At 36.6% G+C, this 22,470-nt stretch overlaps 1 protein-coding gene across 1 annotated transcript in view; it reads left to right on the top strand.

The window, feature by feature from the left end:
• Nucleotides 1-22,470, top strand: part of LOC143018054 (sacsin-like) — a 164,337-nt gene that overhangs the window by 35,494 nt on the left and 106,373 nt on the right. Inside the window, exon 2 of the mRNA XM_076173103.1 lies at nucleotides 2,800-2,842. Within this exon, the coding sequence (XP_076029218.1) occupies nucleotides 2,839-2,842 (4 nt within the window). The 5' untranslated portion in view covers nucleotides 2,800-2,838. The remainder of the gene's footprint in view (nucleotides 1-2,799; nucleotides 2,843-22,470) is intronic.

Below are 22,470 nucleotides of genomic sequence, written 5' to 3' on the forward strand. Positions count from 1 at the left end.
TGCCTAGTCCTATAAAAGTCGTACACCTTAACACATCACTTCCCCTCACAATTTCATTCGTTATTACTTTTATACCCCTACTCAGTGACTGTCGAGGACCTATCCTGTTTGTGATGACACTACTGTCGATCCGAAAGGTACACAAGCTTTTAAGACGAACAGATAAGTGGGCTTCAGGTTGGTTAATAGCGTAAATCCCACCGCTGCCGCCAAAAATGTAGTGCCGTCTCCACTCATGTAACGGCGAGCAGCGTCTCGAACGACTTTTATCAAGGTCTTATAACTGAGGGGTGGAAGGGCGAGGTGGTTGAGGCGCCTCGTCTGACTAGGGTTCGACCAAGAGCTCCTCGAATGAGAGTGATCAACAATATCCATATAAGTACGGATTGGGAATTAAAAAAAAAAGGTATACGCTGCCACCACCCAATCGCTTATAAGGATATGTGTGATCAATGAAGGAACCATTAGTTAATCCTGTCTATCAGACGTCTCCTCCCTCTCAGGTCGTTAGGGGTCGGTTCTGGGTAGCGAGTAGCCTCCCGTGACACTACAACAATGATGTCCCAGTTGGGTAATGAAAGAATGTAGGTTAGGTTTTTCTGTGAATTAATTATTAAACTGTAGAAAAGTAAAAACATACAAAAATATATTGTGGATATTTTCCACTAGACAATATTGCATACAGACTGAGTGCAGATTGAAATGTATAAGTACCCGAATGTGCGAGGTAGACATATGACGTAGTTAAGGAACTACGAGTCGGTGGGTATGGGAACTCTTAAGTAGGTCACGAACGCGTATGGAGGGCGTGGTTATTACGCTCCAACCTTCTGGCCACAGTCTGTCTATCTAAATCTATTATAGATATCGTCCTCAAAATACGTATTCTTACGAGAGGACGATCTCAGTCAGAATTGCACTCGAAAAAAATAAGAAATGGTTTCTATTGAATATACGTGACACCTTTGCCTAACTCCCCCCTTCTAAGCAACAAGTGGTCTGTGTTTACACTCCCTTAACAACCCTCTTCTCCCTGTAAATGGGAGGAGGTAGGGCGTTACACTGATCTAAACTCCTTAATGCTAATGTCTATCTACTCTATTATCAATATTTCATATAAATCTCAGATATCGCCACTTGATTTTATTACTCTTACAGAGCGTATTCACGTACCTGTAAATGGGAGGAGGTAGGGCGTTACACTGATCCTAGCTACGCATAACGGGACAGTGGGCCAACCTCTACGTTCGCATCCCTGCGTAAATCTACTAACTCCCCCTCTTACGTTATATAGTGAAACTTCATTTCACCTCTCTATGTAACCCATAGCTGCTAAAATCTATCCCTAACTATTCCTCAAGTGGGATCCTGAACTGGAGGTTTGGAATTTTTCCTAATCCTCTTAATGTTAATTGCTCTAATCTACGCCTCCGTCCGAACGCGTCTTAGTGACGTCACGGGTGGGCGGAGCTACATTACGCCCGTACGCACTACACTAAGGATAAAACGCAATTACGAAAATAATATTCCTTAAAAAAACTGGCCTTACAGCAGGACATTGTACATACAGTACATGTACGTATATGTATACACTTTCGCTTAACTACCAATTTGGTTAACGACGACGCGCTGGTCCCAATTGTCGTCGTTAAATGAGCAGTGGTTGTATCATCATTCCTCCATGAACAGAGATTGCCTCTACCACAGACAAAATGATGTGTGGATCTGGTCCACAGGGGTGCCCCATATAGACCCTAAAGTATCAGCTGGATACTACTTCCAGCAGCTACCCCACAATAGCATGCAGCCAATACCCTAGACAGTGTACTAAAATTACATAAATATTATGTTACAGGGTTTCGCTAGAACAAGATATTTGTACACATAACCCACCCAGCCATCTCTTGTAGAACACAAACTGCCCTCGAGTAAAAACTTAACAGATATTAGAAACTTTATTTTACAATTTAGAGTTCTGATTGCCAAAATATGTATCTTGTCTTAATGGTTAAGCCATTTGTCTTTCTCAATTCTCTAACAAGTTAGCTATTGTGCTGGTCAGACTCTGGTCTATAATTCAGGGTTTCCTTCTAATTTGATCTTTTATACATTGGTACCACATTGGTCTACTTCAGATCCTGAGGCACTATCCCTCTAATATTTTCACAGGAAATAAATATTGTCCACCAGTTATTTGCATTTATGTATTTAATTGTAGTAAACAAGAAAGGAGTAGTTCTAATGAGTTCCTGTTTCTTATTTAGTTATCATACTTAACTACAAATTCACATATAGTTACAACTTCACTATATCCCCTTATTCTCCAGTTTCATAATTGGATTTGAATTCACCAATTGTTCAAGCTTGGTCTATATCATCTAAAGCTAATTCAAGCATACACACAACATCCACACATAAACACCCACACTGATCACTAAAGAAACCCTACAATATTGTCAAATTATACTAAAAGAATCTATGAAGAACCACACTAGCATGTCTGCACCCAGGACTGAGCAATAGATTGTTACTAACACAGAATAGGACTGTACAGATTTGCATTGCCCCAGATGGAACTACCACATGGAGAACACACAACACCAAATACTACAATGCCCACCCCACTAGCAGTCTCTGGACAATAAGACAATATATCTTTCTTGAGTGACTAATGGTCCCATCCTGAAGGATGCTGTCTTCTGCAAGAGAAACCATAGATTAAGAGACTGACTAATTGATTTGTACATTCATCAGTAAGGTAACTAAATATAGTTTAAAAACCTATTTCTTATCTTACAGAAATTCCACATGATGCAGTGGCAAAATACATCTTGAAAGATGGGTAAGTAGAAACTGTATGTCATGTATTGTATTTCCCTACAATTATGGCTCCATGTATATATGTGCATTGTTTTTTCTTGATCATGTCTTCAAAACTACCCTTTGCTGTGCACAGATATTTTAGATTCTTCATTTTCATCCACCCTAACAACATATTCAAGCACATGCTTGGTGCTTTTATTGTATAACTAATTATTTTTCTATTTTGCACAGGAGTCTTTATTAGCTCCTGAATGTTCCCTATGTAAATGACATAATGGAAAGTAAAAAACTATGCTTACATGTTGCCAGATGATAGGTCATAGGAGTGTGGTATTAACTGCAACTTGCTGCAGAAAAAGAACAGGATTAGACAGCATTATTCCTAGATTAAATAATAGAAAAATAATTTTAATGCCAGAAAATGCAAATTATAAAAAATGGGTGATGGCTCCAAAAGATCACATTTTAATTATTCAATGGGAAGTGAGACAGAAAGTCAGAGTAGAAAGATCAGTGTCAACAAAAGATAACCCCATCATCTGACCGATATCTATAAGATTGTGGGAGAGATGTACAGATACAATATGTCTCAAATTGGAATATACAGCAGATGTTTGGTTTCCACACAAAGAGGGCATGTTTATGGATACCGGTAATTACAATGAAGGGGTGAATAGGCACGTACCAAGACAGAAGCTAGAGAAAGTGTACATTAAATGCTGTTTCAACAAAAGATGCAGTGAGGCAAAAGATAGAAGGGACAGAGCTTGGAAAAGATGGAGAAAAGATAAAAAACCTGGAAAATGGCAAGTCTATTAACTATAGAAATGAGTATGTTAATGTGAGAAGAGAGGAAAAAAGAAACCCTGAGAAGGGTATTATAGGTAAATGCAAAGAGCAACCCAAGCTATTCTATTGATACTTAAAAACAAACCGGAAATGGCAAAACTATGCCAAGGTAATATAGAATACACAGAAGAATTAGCAGTAATGTGCACAGACATTGCAAGGGGTAGGTGCTTTGGGCAGGAAATTGGGCACTTCACTCTTTTGTATTATTTGTATTTGGCAACTATATGGTAGGGTGCAACACCATTTTCCACAAATGACAAGAAAATGGAAAAAGCCTGTGAGAAATCATTTTTCATTCATTTTTATATATTTTTGTGAAGGACACTTTTGGGGCACAGGGCAAAGGGACAGGCGCTCTGGCCCCCCCCCCCCCTCTGCACAGGCCTGAGAATTAGAAATGGCCAAAGTCATGAATAATCACTTCAAATCTGTTTTCACTAGAGAGAAAGCACAATATTGGGATGAAGGAAATGAAAGGTGATCTCCCCCATGAGCAAGATGATAACCTATTGGAAAAGGATCGGTTTTCCTTATCCAAACAAATAATTCTTACTTTAGTTAAACTAATTAAAAAATGAGAAAGTTTAATCTTACCTTCTTCTTGATTTTTAGATGTAATTTATTGAAAAGGCGGATTTTCGAGAGACCGGTTTTAACTCGGCCGAGTTATACTTATTCTTAGTCACCTTACTGATTTTATCCATCATTTTCAATTGTGATGTAATCCTTTGTTTTAAAGAGAGGTTTCTCTTTACAGTTGGGAGTAATTGTTCCTCCGAAATTGATTTACAGTAATTTGATATTATTTTAGTTGACACAAATTCTAAGTGTCTTGACTTCACGGAAACAAGTATTTGAATGAAGCCGGCCGCAGGCCATACGCAATATCTATAATTTTCGCGACCATTGTTTACTTTTCACCGACCAGAATTTTTGGTATTTATTTCAAATATTTAAATTTTTCAATAGACTACAAATTATCAGTAGCAATTGATTATTAAAATTATTACTTATTCAGATTTTATCCAATAATTTAAATATACATAATTTATTACTTTAATGAAATTAAACTTCTAAGAGTTCATTGAATGAGTTCAATATGATGTCACCTTTTACGTAATTTCTAATATACTCCAGACAAGAGATTGCATTTGTAACAAATGCAATGCAGTGCAATGCAACCTTAATTGTGTCCAAATCAATATAAATACAAATGATTCAATAAGATTTAATGCCTCTAATCAATCTTTATTAAAACATTTTGTTCTCACCCTTAGATTAATGGTAAAGTATCTAAATCACCACCATGTATCCTCACCCCTGAACCAGGGTGTAGCATTTTACCCAACACCTAATACCCAATTTATAATTTATAAATAATCAAGTTTATTTTTCATAAGTTCATGCTGCTTTAATGCAGCCTTTCTTTTTGGTTTGAGATCTCTATTATTTGCAGATGGAGCTTGAGGATATGTTTGATTTGAGTCGTTTCCAGTATCTACCTCTGAAGGTTGTGATGGGTTTTGACTTCCAAGAGTGATATTTAATTCCATGGGATACAAATTCTTTATTGTATGTGTGGTGCCGTCGATTGATTAGTGTTTAACCAAGAGCACCTCCAATGGGAGTGATCAGAGATACCCACATCAGGACGATTTGGGAAATAAGAAATCAAGGTATATGCTGCCACCACCCAATCGTCTATAGGGATATATCTGACCATAAATGGAAACTGCTCCTTGTTATTCACGTCTGACTCCGTCCCCTTTCCTCAGGTCGTTCGGGGTTGGTTCTGGGTAGCGAAAAGGCCTATGCCCAAGGGGGTAGTAAAAAAATATAAGTGAAGGTTTTCTGTGTTAATTATTACACTGAAGCAAAAATATAGTAAGAAAATACAAAAGTATATTGTGGTTTTCTCCAACCAGACAATCTATTGATCCTTACAGTATGAAAAATGTATGGGTATGCGAGATATTTAATAACACAGTTTTTTTTTGCTTATGGGCATCATAAGTAAGGTCACAGGCACGTGAAAAAACGTAGTTATTTACGCTCCAACCTTCCGGTCACTGTATAAGTCTACTTACAATATTGTGTCTACCTTCAACCCCGTATCCTTATTAGAGAACGATCACAGACAGAATTGTACTCTAAGGATTACACTCTTAGCTAATGTATATATGCGTGATACCGTCTAACTCCTTCCACGCAAAGTGTTTGTGGAGTACACTCCCTTAAACCCTTTTTTTCCTGTTATCGGGATAGTTTTTGGCATCAGATTCAAAACTTAATAATAATAACTATCTACCTACTATATCTGCACTATATCATTTAACTCACATATTGACATTTATTTTCATTAATCTTACAGAGCGTATCCATACCTGTTATCGAGATAGTTTTTGGCATCAGATTAAAATTTTAGCCGCGCACAAAAAAGAAACGAGACTGCTATGTGTTCGTATCTATGGGTAAACTACTAACCTCCCCTGACCTGAAAGTTGGGAATTTTTCCTATTACTCTTAAAGTTAATGGTCCTAGTTTACGCCTCCGTCCGAATGTGTCAGTGACGTCACGGGTGGGCGGAGCTACGGTGCACCCGCTATGTTTGAGAACATTCTAATGTCGTCTCCAAGATTAGTTGAACCAAAATCAGTTGAAATATATTTGTAGCTACCTCCTATTGTATGTTTTTCTTTAATGATTATAGTAAGGTTCTTTGCCAACACATCTTGATGGGTAGACAACAAAATAAATCCATGATCTATTAAGGCTCTATTTCCTACTTTGCTTCTTGGTTGAATAAAACCGTCACGACGTCCATACTACCCAGTCTCTCAAGTCAACACTCAAATAAATAAATAGATGAATAAAACGAAATTCCAAAATAATATCCCTTCAAAATTCCTGTCCTTACACGTGGAAGGCAATTTCTCCATTATTTTGTTTCACTATAACAATCCGAACCTTATTGTCATGCCCAATAATTATCTCTAATATTATTCCCATTAACCAAAAGGGTCTGGGTTTATTTGGATGTTTAATCAAAACTACATCTCATTTCTTTATCTTGTCAGACCATTCTTTCTGGTAAAGATTTTTTGCATGATCCCTTAAACTCAGAAGATAGTCTTCATACCACAACCTAAATTCCTTAAACATCTCATTCTGCTTGCAAAGTGCATTTTCAAGATTTTCCTGATTTTCATCATTAACCCAAATATCAGTTTCATCTTTGAACATCAATGAACCAATGTTGTTAAGTTTGAGGAATGAAGTTGGAGTTATAAATTCAAATTCTTCTGAACTGGCTCTATAAGTGAGAGGCCTAGAATTAATGGCATTTTTTATGTTTGAAAGGGCAGTGAGAAACTCAAAATATGTTGATTAAGATCTTCCAATTGCCTTATACAGACAGTTTTTTACTGTTCTGATAAAATGTTCCCATGCTGCTCCAACCCATGCAGAATATACTGGGATTCTTACATGTTTGATTTTGTTTTTTGAGAGTTCATCCAAAAATTCATTCGACTCAAGAGTTTTCTCCAATATGTCTGCACCTTTCACAAAAGATCGGGCATTATCACTGTACAAGTAAGTTGGAATAGTATACTGATTACAAAATCTTTGAAAGGCCAGAATGAAATTCTTAGTTGACGTGTCAGGCAACAACTCAAAATGGACAGCCCTGATATTAAGGCATTGGAAAATCAATATAAAATATTTACTCAAAGCATTTGTATTATCTTTTCTCAAAAATACATGACCTGTATAATCAACTCCCACATGATTGAAAGGTCTGATCAGATTCATGTGCTGCTTAGGCATACTGGTTACTTTAGGGTAATTATAGGCAAGTGCATTATACTTCTGGCAAATTTTGCAGTCCTTAATTGAAGCTTTAACAGAAGATCTACCCTTTGGGATCCAGAATCCTTGGGACCTTAGGAAATTTAAGGTAGTACTGACTCCCATGTGTTGTACCTGAGCATGACAAAATCTGGTAAAAAGTACAGTGAAATGGTGATCTTTTCCCAAAAGTACAGGATTGTGTACATTATAATCAAAATAAAGTGATTTGGAAATCCTTCCTCGTGATCTCAGGATGCCCTTTTCATCAAGAAACAATTTTAAATTCAATACTAAGGAAGGCACTTCTGAATTTTTAAAGTTACTTGACTTGAGTGTATCCACTTTTTTAAGAAAGCTAATTTCTTAAACAAAACTGACTGACTGATTTATCATGATCCAATAATCCAATGCCTTCTCATGAGAGTTTTCACCACTTTTCATACAAATCCACTTGAAGAGATACTCAGTGATTTTCATAACTTTATTATAGTTTGAAAACTTATTAATGTCAAAAATATGTCTGATTTCAACTTCCTTTCCTTGCATGGTATTGTGTGTATTGATTTTGATTTATCAGATTAAAACCCACACTCAACAATGGGTATTTAGGCCAGGTATTTAAATCATATTTCATCCAATCCGGTCCCTTGAGCCAAAATTCAAATTTATCGATGAATTTGTTGTAGGTTAAACCTCTGGTTAAGAGATCAGCAGGATTATTTTCAGTTTTGATAATTAAAACTAATGGGAATGTTATAATCCCTTTCAAGCTGTTGTAGTTTACTATCTATCTCACCTATTCTATTTTTGACAAACTTAGATTTTAGTTTAGTCTGTCTGGTTATTAACCAGTTGAGCACAACTTGTGCATCAACAGCAATATTAATTTAGTTGAATCTTATATTTGAATAGGCATTCAAAATAGTGGAGATGCACTTTAAAGCAAGACTCACTCCAAGTAGCTCCAAGACTGGGATACTATGTTCTTTTTCCTTGTTAGCAGGAGCCACTTTTGCTTTAGCAAATAAGAGGAAACTACTTTCCTTACTGGTACCATAAGCAACAAACCCAAAGCAATTTTGTGAGCTGTCACAAAAAATATTCAGTCCATACTCTTCATTCTCATTTAATGCCTGCCTATTAAAGGAGACCTGATTGGCTTTCTCAAAACCTGGTTTGATATTATCCCATTCATTTATTATGTCCTCAGGCAATTTTTCATCCCATCCTAATTTGTGTTGCCACACCTTCCTCATCAATAACTTTCCTTTGATACTAATGGGTAAGACGAACCCCAGTGGATCGAACAAACTTGAAGTCTCGGATAACAATTGTCTTTTAGTACTGACAGAGTGAAATTCAACATGTGCAAGTTGCATCTCATCTATATTAGGATTAAATCTGTATCCTAGAATTTTCTGTCTCATTTGAGTGTTCAACTAAATTACCTTCCTTTTCTATCAGTTGTCTCAGTTCAAGTGAATTTGAATTTCAAGATCTTGAAATAAAACCACCAAGAGCCATTGTTTCATAGCAAAGCCGATAAAAGTTAGTCATTTCCTTAAAATTATTGCCTGTGAATATTAAATTATCAACATAGAATTGACTGGAAAGAATGTCAGTGCATTTGTCAAGTGGAAATTTACTGGCATGTTTCTTCATTACATAATGTAGAATAAAGGGTGATGATGTAAATCTAAATACTAGAGTTTTATATCTATAAGCAGTCAATTTATCCCTTTTCCAAAGGAAACAAAAACTGTTCTTGTCAAACTCTTGGCTGAGCCTAATTGACAGGAAGGCCTGCTTGATGTCAGCAAGATTATGTCATTAGTTCTAAAGCAAAATAACAGTTTAAGCAAGGACTCCATTAGATCAACTCCAGTATATGCAGCCTCATTCAAAGAAGGTAGAATCTTATCAGTTTTTAGTGAGCAATTGAAAACTGGTCTAATCTTAGTTGAGACCTGCTCTTCCATCTTAATGACTGGCCTATGTGGAATCCAAGTGTGATTATTCACCTTTTCATCAGAAAAGTCTTTCAATCTGTTCTATGATTCCATCCTGAAGCTGCTTATCAAAGACCTCTTCATATTTTTCATAAAGATTTGACTTTTTAAGATTTTTTGAGACTCTCCCTAAAACTTTTCTGGCAATCTGAAAATTAGAAGGGACCCGTTCTATTTTTTCCGAATGCCAAGGAAGCTTAACTTGGTAATGGCCATCTTTAAACTGAATAGCTTCATTAAATCTAGCAATTTGTTCTTGATCCTCTGAACTATAAATTTCATTCTTACTAATTCCAATAGATTCCAAACTAAAGAGATATTCTATCCCATTTTCAATATCTGAATCACTTAGAATGTTCTCTAGAGGATTAAAATAAGATTTAATTGGATTAAGTATCAGATTAACTGAGGTGTCAGGAACTTTAGAAGACTTCTGACATGGATAAGTTTGAACTTTATTACTCGCCTTTTTTTTTTTTTTTTTTTTTTACTAATTTGAGAAGCTTGTTTCCTAGTCAAGAAATGATTGACATTACCAATAGGAATTACTTTATTTCCAATTACCATGCAGCTCCCTTGCAAGCATGGGGCAAATAAACATTCTGGAAGGAATTGAAGCAAGTCTACACCTATCAATGCATCCACCTCTATTAATTCATTATCCTCATTTAATCCAAAGGCTTCATCAGCCAATTCAAAACCTTGATCTTTTATACTTTTTAGGGCTTCATATCCGGTATAACAAAACTTATGCTGAGTGAAGGGTCAATAAGAAATGGCATTTGAATTATCTTGTTCATTTTAACACCTATTAAGGTTTGCTTAAAGCTCTCAACTTCAGCTCCAATGAATGTTTTTATATTGAAGTCGTATCATATTCAGTGAGTCTAAATCCGTACAAAGCTCTTTAGCAACTCTTGCTGATATGTAGGATCGCTGACTCCCTATATCAATTATACATCTGATCTTCTTACTCTGTTTACCATGAATAAATTCCAAAGTTACAGTAGGGGAAATGTAATCATTTTCAGATTTTTGTTGAGATGTTAAACAAAGATGATTATTACTAGTATTAGGTCCTTTAAATTCAGGACAAAGGGGTGCTATATGGCCATAAGAATTACAGTGTTTACAACCATATTTTAATTTATTTTGCTTGCCAAAGCATTCATCATCTTTATGACCAGATCCAGCACAACGTGCACAGAGACCTAACTCCTATACTCTCTCTGTCTTATCCTTAAGAGTTGAGCATTTTTCACACTGTCCCAAGGAGTGACCTGATGCACTGCACAATTTACAAATAAGGTTTTCAGAGGGAACAACCTTATTTTGCCTGGTCTTAAAATTTTGAAGAGAACTTTTATTTTCTTTGGGTGCATTTTTTGAATTTTCTTTGGCCTTATTGATTTTATCAGATTTAGGCAAAGTAATTTTACAGGTCTTAACCTGTGGATGTACGATTTTTTTTTCAAGCAAATATGCACCGTGGGGTCAATTTGACCCCAACATCTTTTTTAAAAGTATTTTAGCATATTAAAGGCAAATAAAATATTTCTAGTGTTAATACATATATCTAATACCCGGTATATAAAGAGAAACATCACTTCTTTATACCATAAAGGCAAAACAAATAATATATAATGAACCAATGTACAAATATACGTGCTTCAAAGTAAACTCAATAGATAGTGAAAGAAAATATTTCCTCTAATATCACATCAAAATAAAGTTAGAACTAGTGAACAGGAATCAACATATATATTCAACACCTCCCTTGTTTACATTGTAGTAGAGGATAGTTTCTGGTTTTCTCTTGTTGGATTCATCCAATTTGTTTGATGTATGCTGACTTGATAGGAGTACAACATTCTTGTTCTTTTTTGCTTTGTAAGAAACTATCTGTATTCCATCTTCTGAATAGGCAAAAACACTTTCGTGCATTTTTTCTGTTTTACTTCACGTAATTCTTTAGGAACTTCTCTTCTGTTGTTGCGAATAGTCCCAACTAACGACATTTGCTTCTGTGCAAGTTCGCGTGTCAACTTCAGGCTGGTAAAAAAGTTGTCACACGTCACATTTCTCCAAGAACTATACAAGTGACGGGTAAGAGAGAGTACCCAATGCATTCCCAATTCTTCAGTTCTCGACTCATCTTTGCCAGTGTACATTTGTATATTTGATACAAAGTAGCTTTTTGGATCTGCGAGTAACCAAAATTTCAATCCATACTTTGCAGGCTTTGAAGGAATGTATTGTATGAATCTACAACGCCCCCTGTATGGATAGAGTTGCTCATCAACAGTAACACATTCAGTATGTGCGTAACAACGCTGCGAGTTCTGAACGAATCCATCAAACAACAAACGAACAGCGGCGAGTTTCTCTTGCTAACCTGCTATTACGAGTTGTAGGATTGTCAACGCTCGTCGTATGTCCTTGAATCTTTTCACTGACATTGTCTTTGAAAATATTGGAGGGCCAAATTTGGGGCTCCATAATTGCCTTACAGCTTGGTTTTTACTGCGATAGACGCCACGAAGAATGCAGAGACCAACATAAGCACGGAGCTCATTTTCTGTGATGAGTTTCCAATCTTGACAAATCTGCTGCCCTTGTTTATTAGTTTCAACCAGAATGGTCCCCATCATATCTCTGTCAAAAAGTAAATCAAATGCAGTACATGGGTCTTCTGTTATTCGATTTGTTGTGTATGCTGTAACACCGGATTGTGAAGTCAATATGTTCAAACTCTTCATTCTACCTTGTGAGGAAGGCTCATTGAAGAACCAACAATCGCCAGAAGGAGACTGTAGGTATTTAGTGTCAACAGCAACACTTGATGCTGTTACATCTTCAGAAATATCCTCGTCAGCATCAGAACAATCACTAGAGGCATCACCAACTTGAGGTATAAACTCTTCGTCCCTTATGTCATCTGTATCTTTATCTACATCGCTTTGGAGAAGTATTTCTGAAATGCGTTCATTACTCAGTGATTTCCTACGAGCCATTGCAGAGAGTGTTGTTCCTGTAACCAGCACCCATGCTCAACTGATGGTGTAATTTCTATGACAGCGAGGGCAGAACGTTGTGTGAAAACTTGTTTGAACTTGTTCACATTTGTTGCGTGTTTGACACTATCTGGCACTTCTTTCTGAATGAAGAATTTTCTCAGCTATAAATTAAAAGTTTTCACTTTTACATATTATATTCACTGTAAAATAGTACATATTTCATCATTTGATATCTGTAATATAGAGGATGATTTATGCAGATTCAATTTAACATTACACTGAGATGGGGTCATTTTGACCCCAGTTGTGCAGGAATAGTGTAACTATTAAATTGGAGACTATTATGATTTTTTTTTTTTAATTACTGAACCTAGAACATAACTTTCAATTATTTGGGAAAAGTCACAAAGCCATGTTCAAATATATCAATTGAAACTAAAGTATTTTAAGTTTAAAACTCGCTTGGGGTCAGTTTGACCCCACCGTGCATCCACGGGTTAATTAGAGTCTTAATAATGTCATTATATGATTCAAAGATTTCAGACAAGGTAGGATAGTTGGTATTATATTTATGAACCAGTTCCCTTTTGAATGCTGTAGGCAACTTATTAAAGAGAATATGACTCAATAGTAAATTTCCAGGAGAATCTTTCATTGTAAAATCATAACCATAATTTGACTTTAATTAAAAAATGTATGCTCTTATTTCCATGATGAATGACTTTAATGTAAAAAACTCCTTGTCATATCCTTGAGGAACTGTTGCGATTAGAATCCTTCTGAAAGTTTCATCCACTATAAAGGGTACATCCAGAAATTCATCCTTCAATAATCTTAGCGCAATATCGTAATTTTCATTTATAGACAAATGGCTAATGATTTTCAAAGCATAATCCCTAAGATAACTATGTAAATAACTAAGCTTCACTGCCTGGGACATACTCTCCTTATTACCTATGACATTATTAAACTGATTGAGGAAAGGAGAAAAGGCAAATTTATCCTTTTCTGTTCCATAAAAAATGCCGCATGATAAGGGAGGTGGTTTAGTATCAAAATGGTCTAGCCTATTGAGTGTTTCAACAAATCTATCAGCATCTATAGAGCTTGCAGAGTGATTATTGGATTTATTCCCTGCCATTTTAAAATCCTGAAATTCTGATAGACTTTCATCTATATCCATACGATAGCCTACTTGCTTATCTACTTCACTAGTAAATGTGTCAAAATCCTTAACATCTACTTCATTTTCCTTTAAAAGATCTAAAAATTTTCATCTTTAACTTAATTTAACTTATAACTTGATCAATAACATCTAATTGTTTACTACAGAAATTAATGTTTAATGTCTTTTTACTGAGTGAATCCTTTAATTTATTAAGAATCAGAGTAACTTTTCTTTTAAGTATACCCCTTTCTCGTTTCAATTTAACCAATACAGTCTCAAATCCAGCTTCATCAAGGTTATCCTTATCCTCATTATCATTATCACTTGTCATGATTAGACTGTTTTGATCCAAAGTACAAAAAAATATTCAGGTTGTACTAGCCTATAAATAAATTAAAACAATTCCATTTCACTAAACATAGGCCATAATTCAAATAAACTTTAACCTGGACACAAGGTTTCAATTAAGAACAAATAGGCCCTAGTATATACTAGGCGAACTTGACCAACTCGTTTAATTGAACTCCTGAAGCTATTATATAAAACAACTCGATTTACTCACGAATATGTTAAGCCTTTTAATAATAATCGGCTAAGTAAATCAACAATTATCCTTTTATTATAAACAAATAGGCCCACTTTAAGACTCTAATACTGAATCAATTCACGGAGGTAAACTATTGGCTATGGTGAATTAGATAGATTATGCAGAGTCTTGATGTTAATAAAACCTCTCTTTAACCCCTTCCATACGGTGCCGCATAGTAGGCGTCATGGGGAGCGAGTGTATTCGCGAGGCTGCCATATCGGTGTCTTGATTATATTTATTGTAGTCGCCCCTCCATAATGACATTCTTTCTAATTCTTTTGTAATCGCATTTTCTATGATTATCAAAATTCACGGGTGAAGAGAGAACGATCGATATAAGCGGTGACTATATTTTATGATGCGAGTATTATTACGACACGTCGTACGGCTGGCATTGGCTGCTGCCACCGAGATCTAAGTCCATGACGCCTACGTGTGCGGCACCGTATGGAAGGGGTTAAATATATTGGAAAAGGATCTATTTTCCTTATCCAAACAAATAATTCTTACTTTAGTTAAACTAATTAAAAAATGAGAAAGTTCAATTTTACCTTCTTGATTTTTAGATGTAATTTATTGAAAAGGCGGATTTTCAAGAGACCGGTTTTAACTCGGCCGAGTTATACTTGCTCTCAGTCGCCTTACTGAGTTTATCCGTTATTTTCAATTGTGATGTAATTCTTTGTTTTAAAGAGAGGTTTCTCTTTACAGTTGGGAGTAATTGTACCTCTGAAATTGATTTACAGTAATTTGATATTATTTTAGTTGACACAAATTCTAAGTGTCTTGATTTCACGGAAACAAGTATTTGAATGAAGCCGGCCGCAGGCCATACGCAATATCTATAATTTTCACGACCATTGTTTACTTTTCACCGACCAGAATTTTTGGTATTTATTTCAAATATTTAAATTTTTCAATAGACTACAAATTATCAGTAGCAATTGATTATTAAAATTATTACTTATTCAGATTTTATCCAATAATTTAAATATACATAATTTATTACTTTAATGAAATTAAACTTCTAGAGTTCAATAAATGAGTTCAATATGATGTCACCTTTTACGTAATTTCTAATAAACCCAAAAAGAAATAATGGAACATTTATCAAACCTTGACATCAGGAAATCACATGGCCCGGATGGAATTGCAAATTGGATTCTAAAAGTATGCAAAGAAGAACTAACGGACAAAATACATAACAAAAAGTTGCTTAATTAAAGTAGGAAAAATACCAAAAGACTGGAAAAATGCTAACATTGTACCAATAAATAAAGGAGGAAACAAAGAAGAACCAACTAACAAGCACTATAGCCAAAATATGAGAAAATAATCAAGAATAAATGGGTAAAACACCTGGAAAACAATAATATAATAAACACAAGACAATTTGGGTTCAGACAAGAAAGATCATATACCACAAACTTAATATATTTCTACTCAGGATTAATAGACTTAGTGCAAGAAAGGAATGGATGGGCTGATTGTGCCTTCCTGGACTTGCAAAAAGCTTTTGACAAAGTACCACACAAAAAAATTATAAAAAAAAAACTGGAACATACAGGAGTGATACAAGGTGACCAAAAATGAATGGAGGACTTCCTGATTGGTAGAAAGATTATAATAGTGCTCAGAGAAAAATATTCAGGTTGGAAAGAGGTGATCAGTGGAGTATTGCAAGGATCTGTATTGGCCCCAGTAATGTTTACTATTTATGTGAATGACATGGATGATGAGGTGAAATGTTACACAAGCTTCTTTGCAGACGACGCCAAACTGTTAATGAAAGTAAAAATTGAAAAGGATTGAGAATCACTGCAGGAAAACCTGAATGAAGTATGGAACTGGAGTCAGAAATGGGAAGTAGACTTCAATATTAACAAGTGTAGCATAATGGAGTTTAGAAAAAGCAAAAATAGAATATCAGGACAATATACAATTCCTAGGAGGTAAAGAAGGAGAGATCCGAAAAAGATTTGGGTGTAATTATCTCAAACAACTTGTCCTATGATAAACAGATAAAATTGTCGGAGAATCTTACAGCTTGCTAAGATCAATAAAAGTGGCATTTACATATTTGGATGAAGAAATGATTAAAAAAGTATTGGTCACACTGATAAGGCCTAGATTAGAAAATGTGGCGACATAGTGGTCACCCAGTACCGAAAAGAATATAAAGAAAATAGAATCAAGAGAGCAGCCACAAAAATGGCACCTGCACTTGACTAGAATATGTGGTGACATTGTGGTCATCCAGTACTGAAAAGAATATAAAGAAAATAGAAAGAATCAAGAGAGAAGCCACAAAAATGGCACCTGCACTTGCAAACTTGTCAAATGAGGAGAGATTAGCTAAACTGGAGTTACCGACTCTGGAGCAAAGAAGAGAGAGAGGTGACCTACTGATCATCTACAGAATCATGAAGGGCACAGAAATACTTGATAGAGAGGAATTGTTAAACTGGGACAAGAGAAACACAAGAGGACATGGAAAGATAATCAGAAAACATAGCTATAGATGAGATCTGAAGGAAAACCATTTTCCACATAGAGTGGTGGACACATGAAACAAACTGGACAGTGAAATAGTGTGCGCAAAAACCATTCATGAGTTTAAGAGCAAACTAGACACTGTGAGATACAAAGACAGGATACCATGAGCATAGCTCCTCATCCTACAAAATACAACTAGGAAAATACAGCCTAAGCAAGGTTGAGAGAATGGAAAAAGTAGCAACCAAAATGATTGACAACATTGCAAATAAGTCTTGAGGGGAGATTAGAAACACTGGCCTTGTAATTATTAAAGAATTAGAGATGGCTTGACTGTGGGGTTTAGAATTATAAGGAGTAGATGAAGTTGACATAGATCACGTGATTTTATATAGGTTACCATAAAGTTATGGGGAAATGAAAAAATAAAAACTTGTGTCTGAGGGATGGGAATTTTTTTTGTCTCCATACAGATGCATAAGCTGGAATAACCTAGAAAATTATACAAGATAAAATAAAACCATATGTGAATTTAAAATGAGGTACAGACGCTCCTCTACTTACGTTCATTTGTTTTACGTTTTTTCGATTTTATGTTTGAACTGACTGTAAAAAAATTTTTAATTTTTTTTTTTTTTTGAGTGAATTTTTTAGTTTAGCGCGCTCTCCGTAGTTTAAACGATACTTACACATGACGCTGCGTCCATTGTTTACATGGCACAAACGACAGACTGAATGTGCCTTGCCTCCTCCTCCTCCTCCTCCTCCCCTCCTCCTCCACCATCTCAATTTATGTTGCTTGAATTTAATTTATTTGAAATTAATGTTATTATTTTACAATGTCATATGTATAATTAATGATTTAGGGGTGTTTTATAAGATACGGTAATAGAATTTATGGATGAATAGTACAGTAACCACTTACGTTCATGTTCAACTTACGTTCCGCCGTTCGGAACGTAAGTAAAACGCAAGTTGAGGAGCGTCTGTATAAGAATTGGAGAATGAGTCACCCCACGAGTATTTCATATACCTACCGGAATTGTAGTATACAGGAATAAAGCAATGGTTGCTGGGTCCTCTCTCTTATTTTCTAACATATCAGACTCAAATTCATGAATGGTTTGAACTTGATTATCTTTGATTTCCAATTATATAGATTTAAACTTTTGTATTGTTTGAGCTTGGGTCATATTGCATTATAAGCTATGATTTCCAATTATATAGATTTGAACTTGTGTATTGTTTGAGCTTGGGTTATATCGCATTATAAGCTATGACTTCCAATTATATTGACTTGAACTTGTGTATTGTTTGAGCTTGGGTTATATTGCATTATAAGCTATTCCACATTTGTGAATCTATAAGGAAAACTGTATTTCTTCACATCCTTTTGACATGTGGTATTTCTTACTTTTCAACATGCATGACCTTCCAGATCTGAAGCCAAACTGTCAGAATGTTCATATCTTCAAGATGTTTGGCCCATTGATCTATCACAATCCTTTCACTTATCACTATTGTGGTAGTTAGTGATACTGGCCTATAATATAGTGGTGTATCCTTGTTTCCACCTTTGAATTGGCACCATATTTGCACTTTTTCAAACAAGCAGCACAATGCCTTCTTTCAATGAACATGTAATAAGACTGGAACTTGTCTGGTAGTTGTCTATATTATTTAAGTATCAAGTTTGAGACCTGTCAGTCCTGAAGAATTTGTCACATTCAGTGATCCCAGGAAATTGAGCACTTCCTTCCCTTCTGGATTTTTGCTCCTCTTGCTTTTCTCTAAAAATTTGCACTGATATGAAGAAAGATTGGAAACATTTATTTACTATTTCTGTCTGAGCTGAGGGCTCTTCAGAGACCTCAGCATTTGCTATTTACTTGGTGATTTCTTCCATGTTTCAATTTACCATTTGTAAACTTGTTAAATAGTTATGGTTCATCTTTGCTTTATCTACTAGGCATCTTTCAAAATTGCTGTCTTCCTAAGCACTAGTGTATAGTACTGTATTTCCTAGTTTGTAATATTCTTTTATTTTATTAATTTATTTTATTTTATTTTTTATTTCTTCCCAAGCCACATCCCTTGACTTTTTTGCAATTCACACTTATTGATTGGCACTTTTCTACTGCAGTAGTGAGAGAGAGCCCTGCTAATATATGCGCTAATGGTACAGGGCTCTCTGTCACTGTAGTAGTTGGAAAAGTGCCAATTAAGAAATTGAAATAGCCACACAGGTTCTAGATTGCTATTCCAACCATGAAGTTTCCAGGGTCATCAAGAGGCAACTTGACAAATAGTATGGCCAAGCTTCAGAGCACCCCAATTTAGGTGAAATGATCAAATTATACTATAAATCCCACATGACTACAGAATATAAAACTAAATAGAAAATCATCAAGCAAATCGATAAATGTGTCAAACTTGCCAACCTCCTCGACCGTGTGGATTTCGTTATCTATTACAAAAATGAGAAAATTCAAATCTACTACCAAGAACAACCCCTCCCATGCCCCTTCAATTTTACAATGCAGTCATCTCGTTTTTCATACATAGGATACTGCACCACTAAACTTTCAAGAAGATTAAGCTTACATTTACAGAAAGGCACACTGCACACAGACTTTCACCATAACAATACTTTTACCAAACTGGCCATGGTCAACAACACTAAAATCATAGGACAAGATCAAGATACAAGAAGACTGCAGATTCTTGAAGCCCTTTTCATCTGAGAGAAAATTCCTTTTATGAGCCTTCAAACACAACATTTCATGGTCATCCTATCGGCTAGCCAAGATGTGTTCTGTTAGAAGCCTTCTGCATGACTGATGGCCTCAACTGCCTGGCACCTCGTTCAATGTTCCTTATTGGTAGGCACTCTGATGGCTACCTAGCTCCCTCATTGGTTTCATCCACTACCCTCTTCCCCATTGGCTATATTTGCTACCTATTATCATCTCGTGTTATACAAGACCATGTATTTTGACATTTGTCATTGCTTTTTTATGTATATATATACCGGTATATATAATATGTGTGTGTGTTGTCTTGGCTGTTCAATTTATACATGGATGGGATGGTACATACATATACCAAGGCTTTTCCCCCTTACAAGGGGGGTAGCCAAAAAGAAAAAGGCATAAAATCATTCCCACTCATTCCATCCCTGAATACACTCCACCCTCCCTCTTATCTTAGCACCTCCTGAATGACGGGTCATCCCTGCACCTTGTCCACTGCCCTGGGTCAGAAGCAGTGTCGCAAGACGCAGCACATCCACGGCAAGGCCGCTTCATTAAATCAGCGACCCCCCCTCTCCGTCCCCCCATTGCATAAAATGAGAAGGCGGAGAGAAATCCCTTCAGGCTGCGTCAAATTTTGCTCACACATACTACCTCACCCCCCATCCACCCGCCCATTCCACCTCATGCTATCACAACATGATCCATACCATTCTCCATTCACCCGTCTTCTGTCCTCTCCCGTCCTTCCTCAACAGACATTCCCCTCTTCCCCAAAGACCCTTCACCCCATCCATCCACCTCATCCTAGAACGTCCCCTCATGTTCACTCCCTCCACATCTGCCTTCCACACCTCTTTTACTAGTCTTTCTTCACTCATTCTTTCCATGTGTCCAAACCATCCTAATACTCTTTCATCAACCCTATCTCCCAGTTCCTTTTCCACCCCTGTTCTCCTCCTCACCTCCTCATTTCTCACTCTATCTAGCCTAGTAACCCCCATCATACTTCTCAGACACCTCATCTCAAACACATTCAAACTCCTTCTGTCTTCTTCTCTTATGTTCCATGTTTCTGCCCCATACAGTGCTGTTGGCACAATCACTCCTTCATACAGTCTCCTCTTCGCATCCATTCCCAAATGTCTATTCCTCATTACACTCTTTAATCCACCAAGGCATTTACTCGCTTCTCTCAATCTACATTCTACCTCCACCTTCACTCCACCTTTCCCTGCCACATTTGCACCCAAGTATCTAAAACTATCCACTTCCTCCAGTCGCTCTCCCTTAATGCTCACTTCCAGTCTACTGCCACTTTCACCCCTTGTACATCTCATCACCTTACTTTTACCCACATTTATCTTTAGCTTTCTTCTATCACATACTCTCCCAAACTCTGCCACCAACTTCCTCAATCCCTCCTCCGATCCTGCCACAAGCGCAGTGTCGTCTGCAAACAACAGCTGGCTCACCTCCCACTTTTCTCCATTTTCTTTAACCATCTTCAATCCCTTGCCCACTACCCTTGCATTTACCTTTCGCACCACCCCATCCATGTATAAGTTGAACAGCCAGGGCGACATAACTCATCCTTGACAAAGTCCCACTTTTTACCTCGAACCACTCACTCTCTCCATTTCCAATCCTGACACAAGCTCTACTATTCTCATAAAAACTCTTGACAGCTCCCAGAAGCTTTCCTCCTATCCCGTATATCTGCATAACCTCCCACAGTGCCTACCTGTCTACCCTATCATAAGCCTTTTCCAGATCCATAAAAGCCCAAAAAACATCCTTCCCCTTTCCTATAGCTTTCTCACATATCTGTCTTACCACAAAAATCTGATCTACACAACCTCTACCTGTCCTAAATCCCACACTGGTGGGAGAGGTAAATGAAAGGGTATGGGTGGGAGATTGGAGATGGTTAAAGAAAATGGAGAAGAGTGGGAGATGAGCTAATTGTTGTTTGCTGAGGGATTAAAGAAGTTGCTTAAAAGAAGTTAGTGGCAGAGTTTGGGAAGGTATGCGAAAGAAGTTGAAAATATATATGTGTAAAAGTAAAGTGATGAGATGTACAAGGGGAGAAAGTGACAGCAGACTGGAAGTGAATATTAAAGTTGTTAAAGTTGCTGGGTTTCAGTTCTAATATCAATCTCCTCAAAGACTCCTCAGAATGTCAGCAGAGGCTGGAGGAAGTGTATAGTTTCAGATACTTGGGTGTGAATGTGGCAGGAAAGGGAGGAGTGGAGGTGGAGATAAATTGTATATTGAGAAGCAAGTAAATGCTTTGGGGGATTAAAAAGTGTAATGAGAAATAGAAATTTGGGAATGGGTGCTAAGAGGAGATTTATGAACGATTGATTGTGCTGACAGCACTGTATGGGGGCAGAAAATGTGGAACATATGAGAGGAGGAGTTTGAATGTGTTTTGAGATGAGGTGCCTGAGAAGTATGATAGGGGTTACTAGGCTGGATAGATTGAGAAATGAGGTGAGGAGGAGAACGGGAGTGGAAAGGGAGCTGGGAGATAAGGCTAATGAAAGAGTATTGGGATGGTTTGGATACAAAGAAAGACTGAATGAAGAAGGATTAGTAAAAGAGGTGTAGAAGGCAGAGGTAGAAAGAGTGAACATGAGGGGTGACCAAAGGTGAGATGGATGGGGTAAAAGGGGTATTAGGAAAGAGAGGAATGTCTGTTGAGGAAGGATGAGAGAGGACAAGATAGGGGTAAATGTGGTGTATGGATGATGCTGTAATGCATGAAGGGGATATGGAATGAGGGAGTATGTGTGAAAAATATGAAAAATAAATTGATGCAGCAGCCTGTCTTTGCCATATCAAAGAGGTGATCAGTGGAGTACCGCAAGGATCTGTGCTGGCACCAATAATGTTTGCTATCTATAT

This window comes from Oratosquilla oratoria, chromosome 34 (assembly GCF_046742065.1).
Source record: "Oratosquilla oratoria isolate Oo_2021 chromosome 34, ASM4674206v1, whole genome shotgun sequence".
In the NCBI taxonomy this organism is placed as follows: domain Eukaryota; kingdom Metazoa; phylum Arthropoda; class Malacostraca; order Stomatopoda; family Squillidae; genus Oratosquilla; species Oratosquilla oratoria.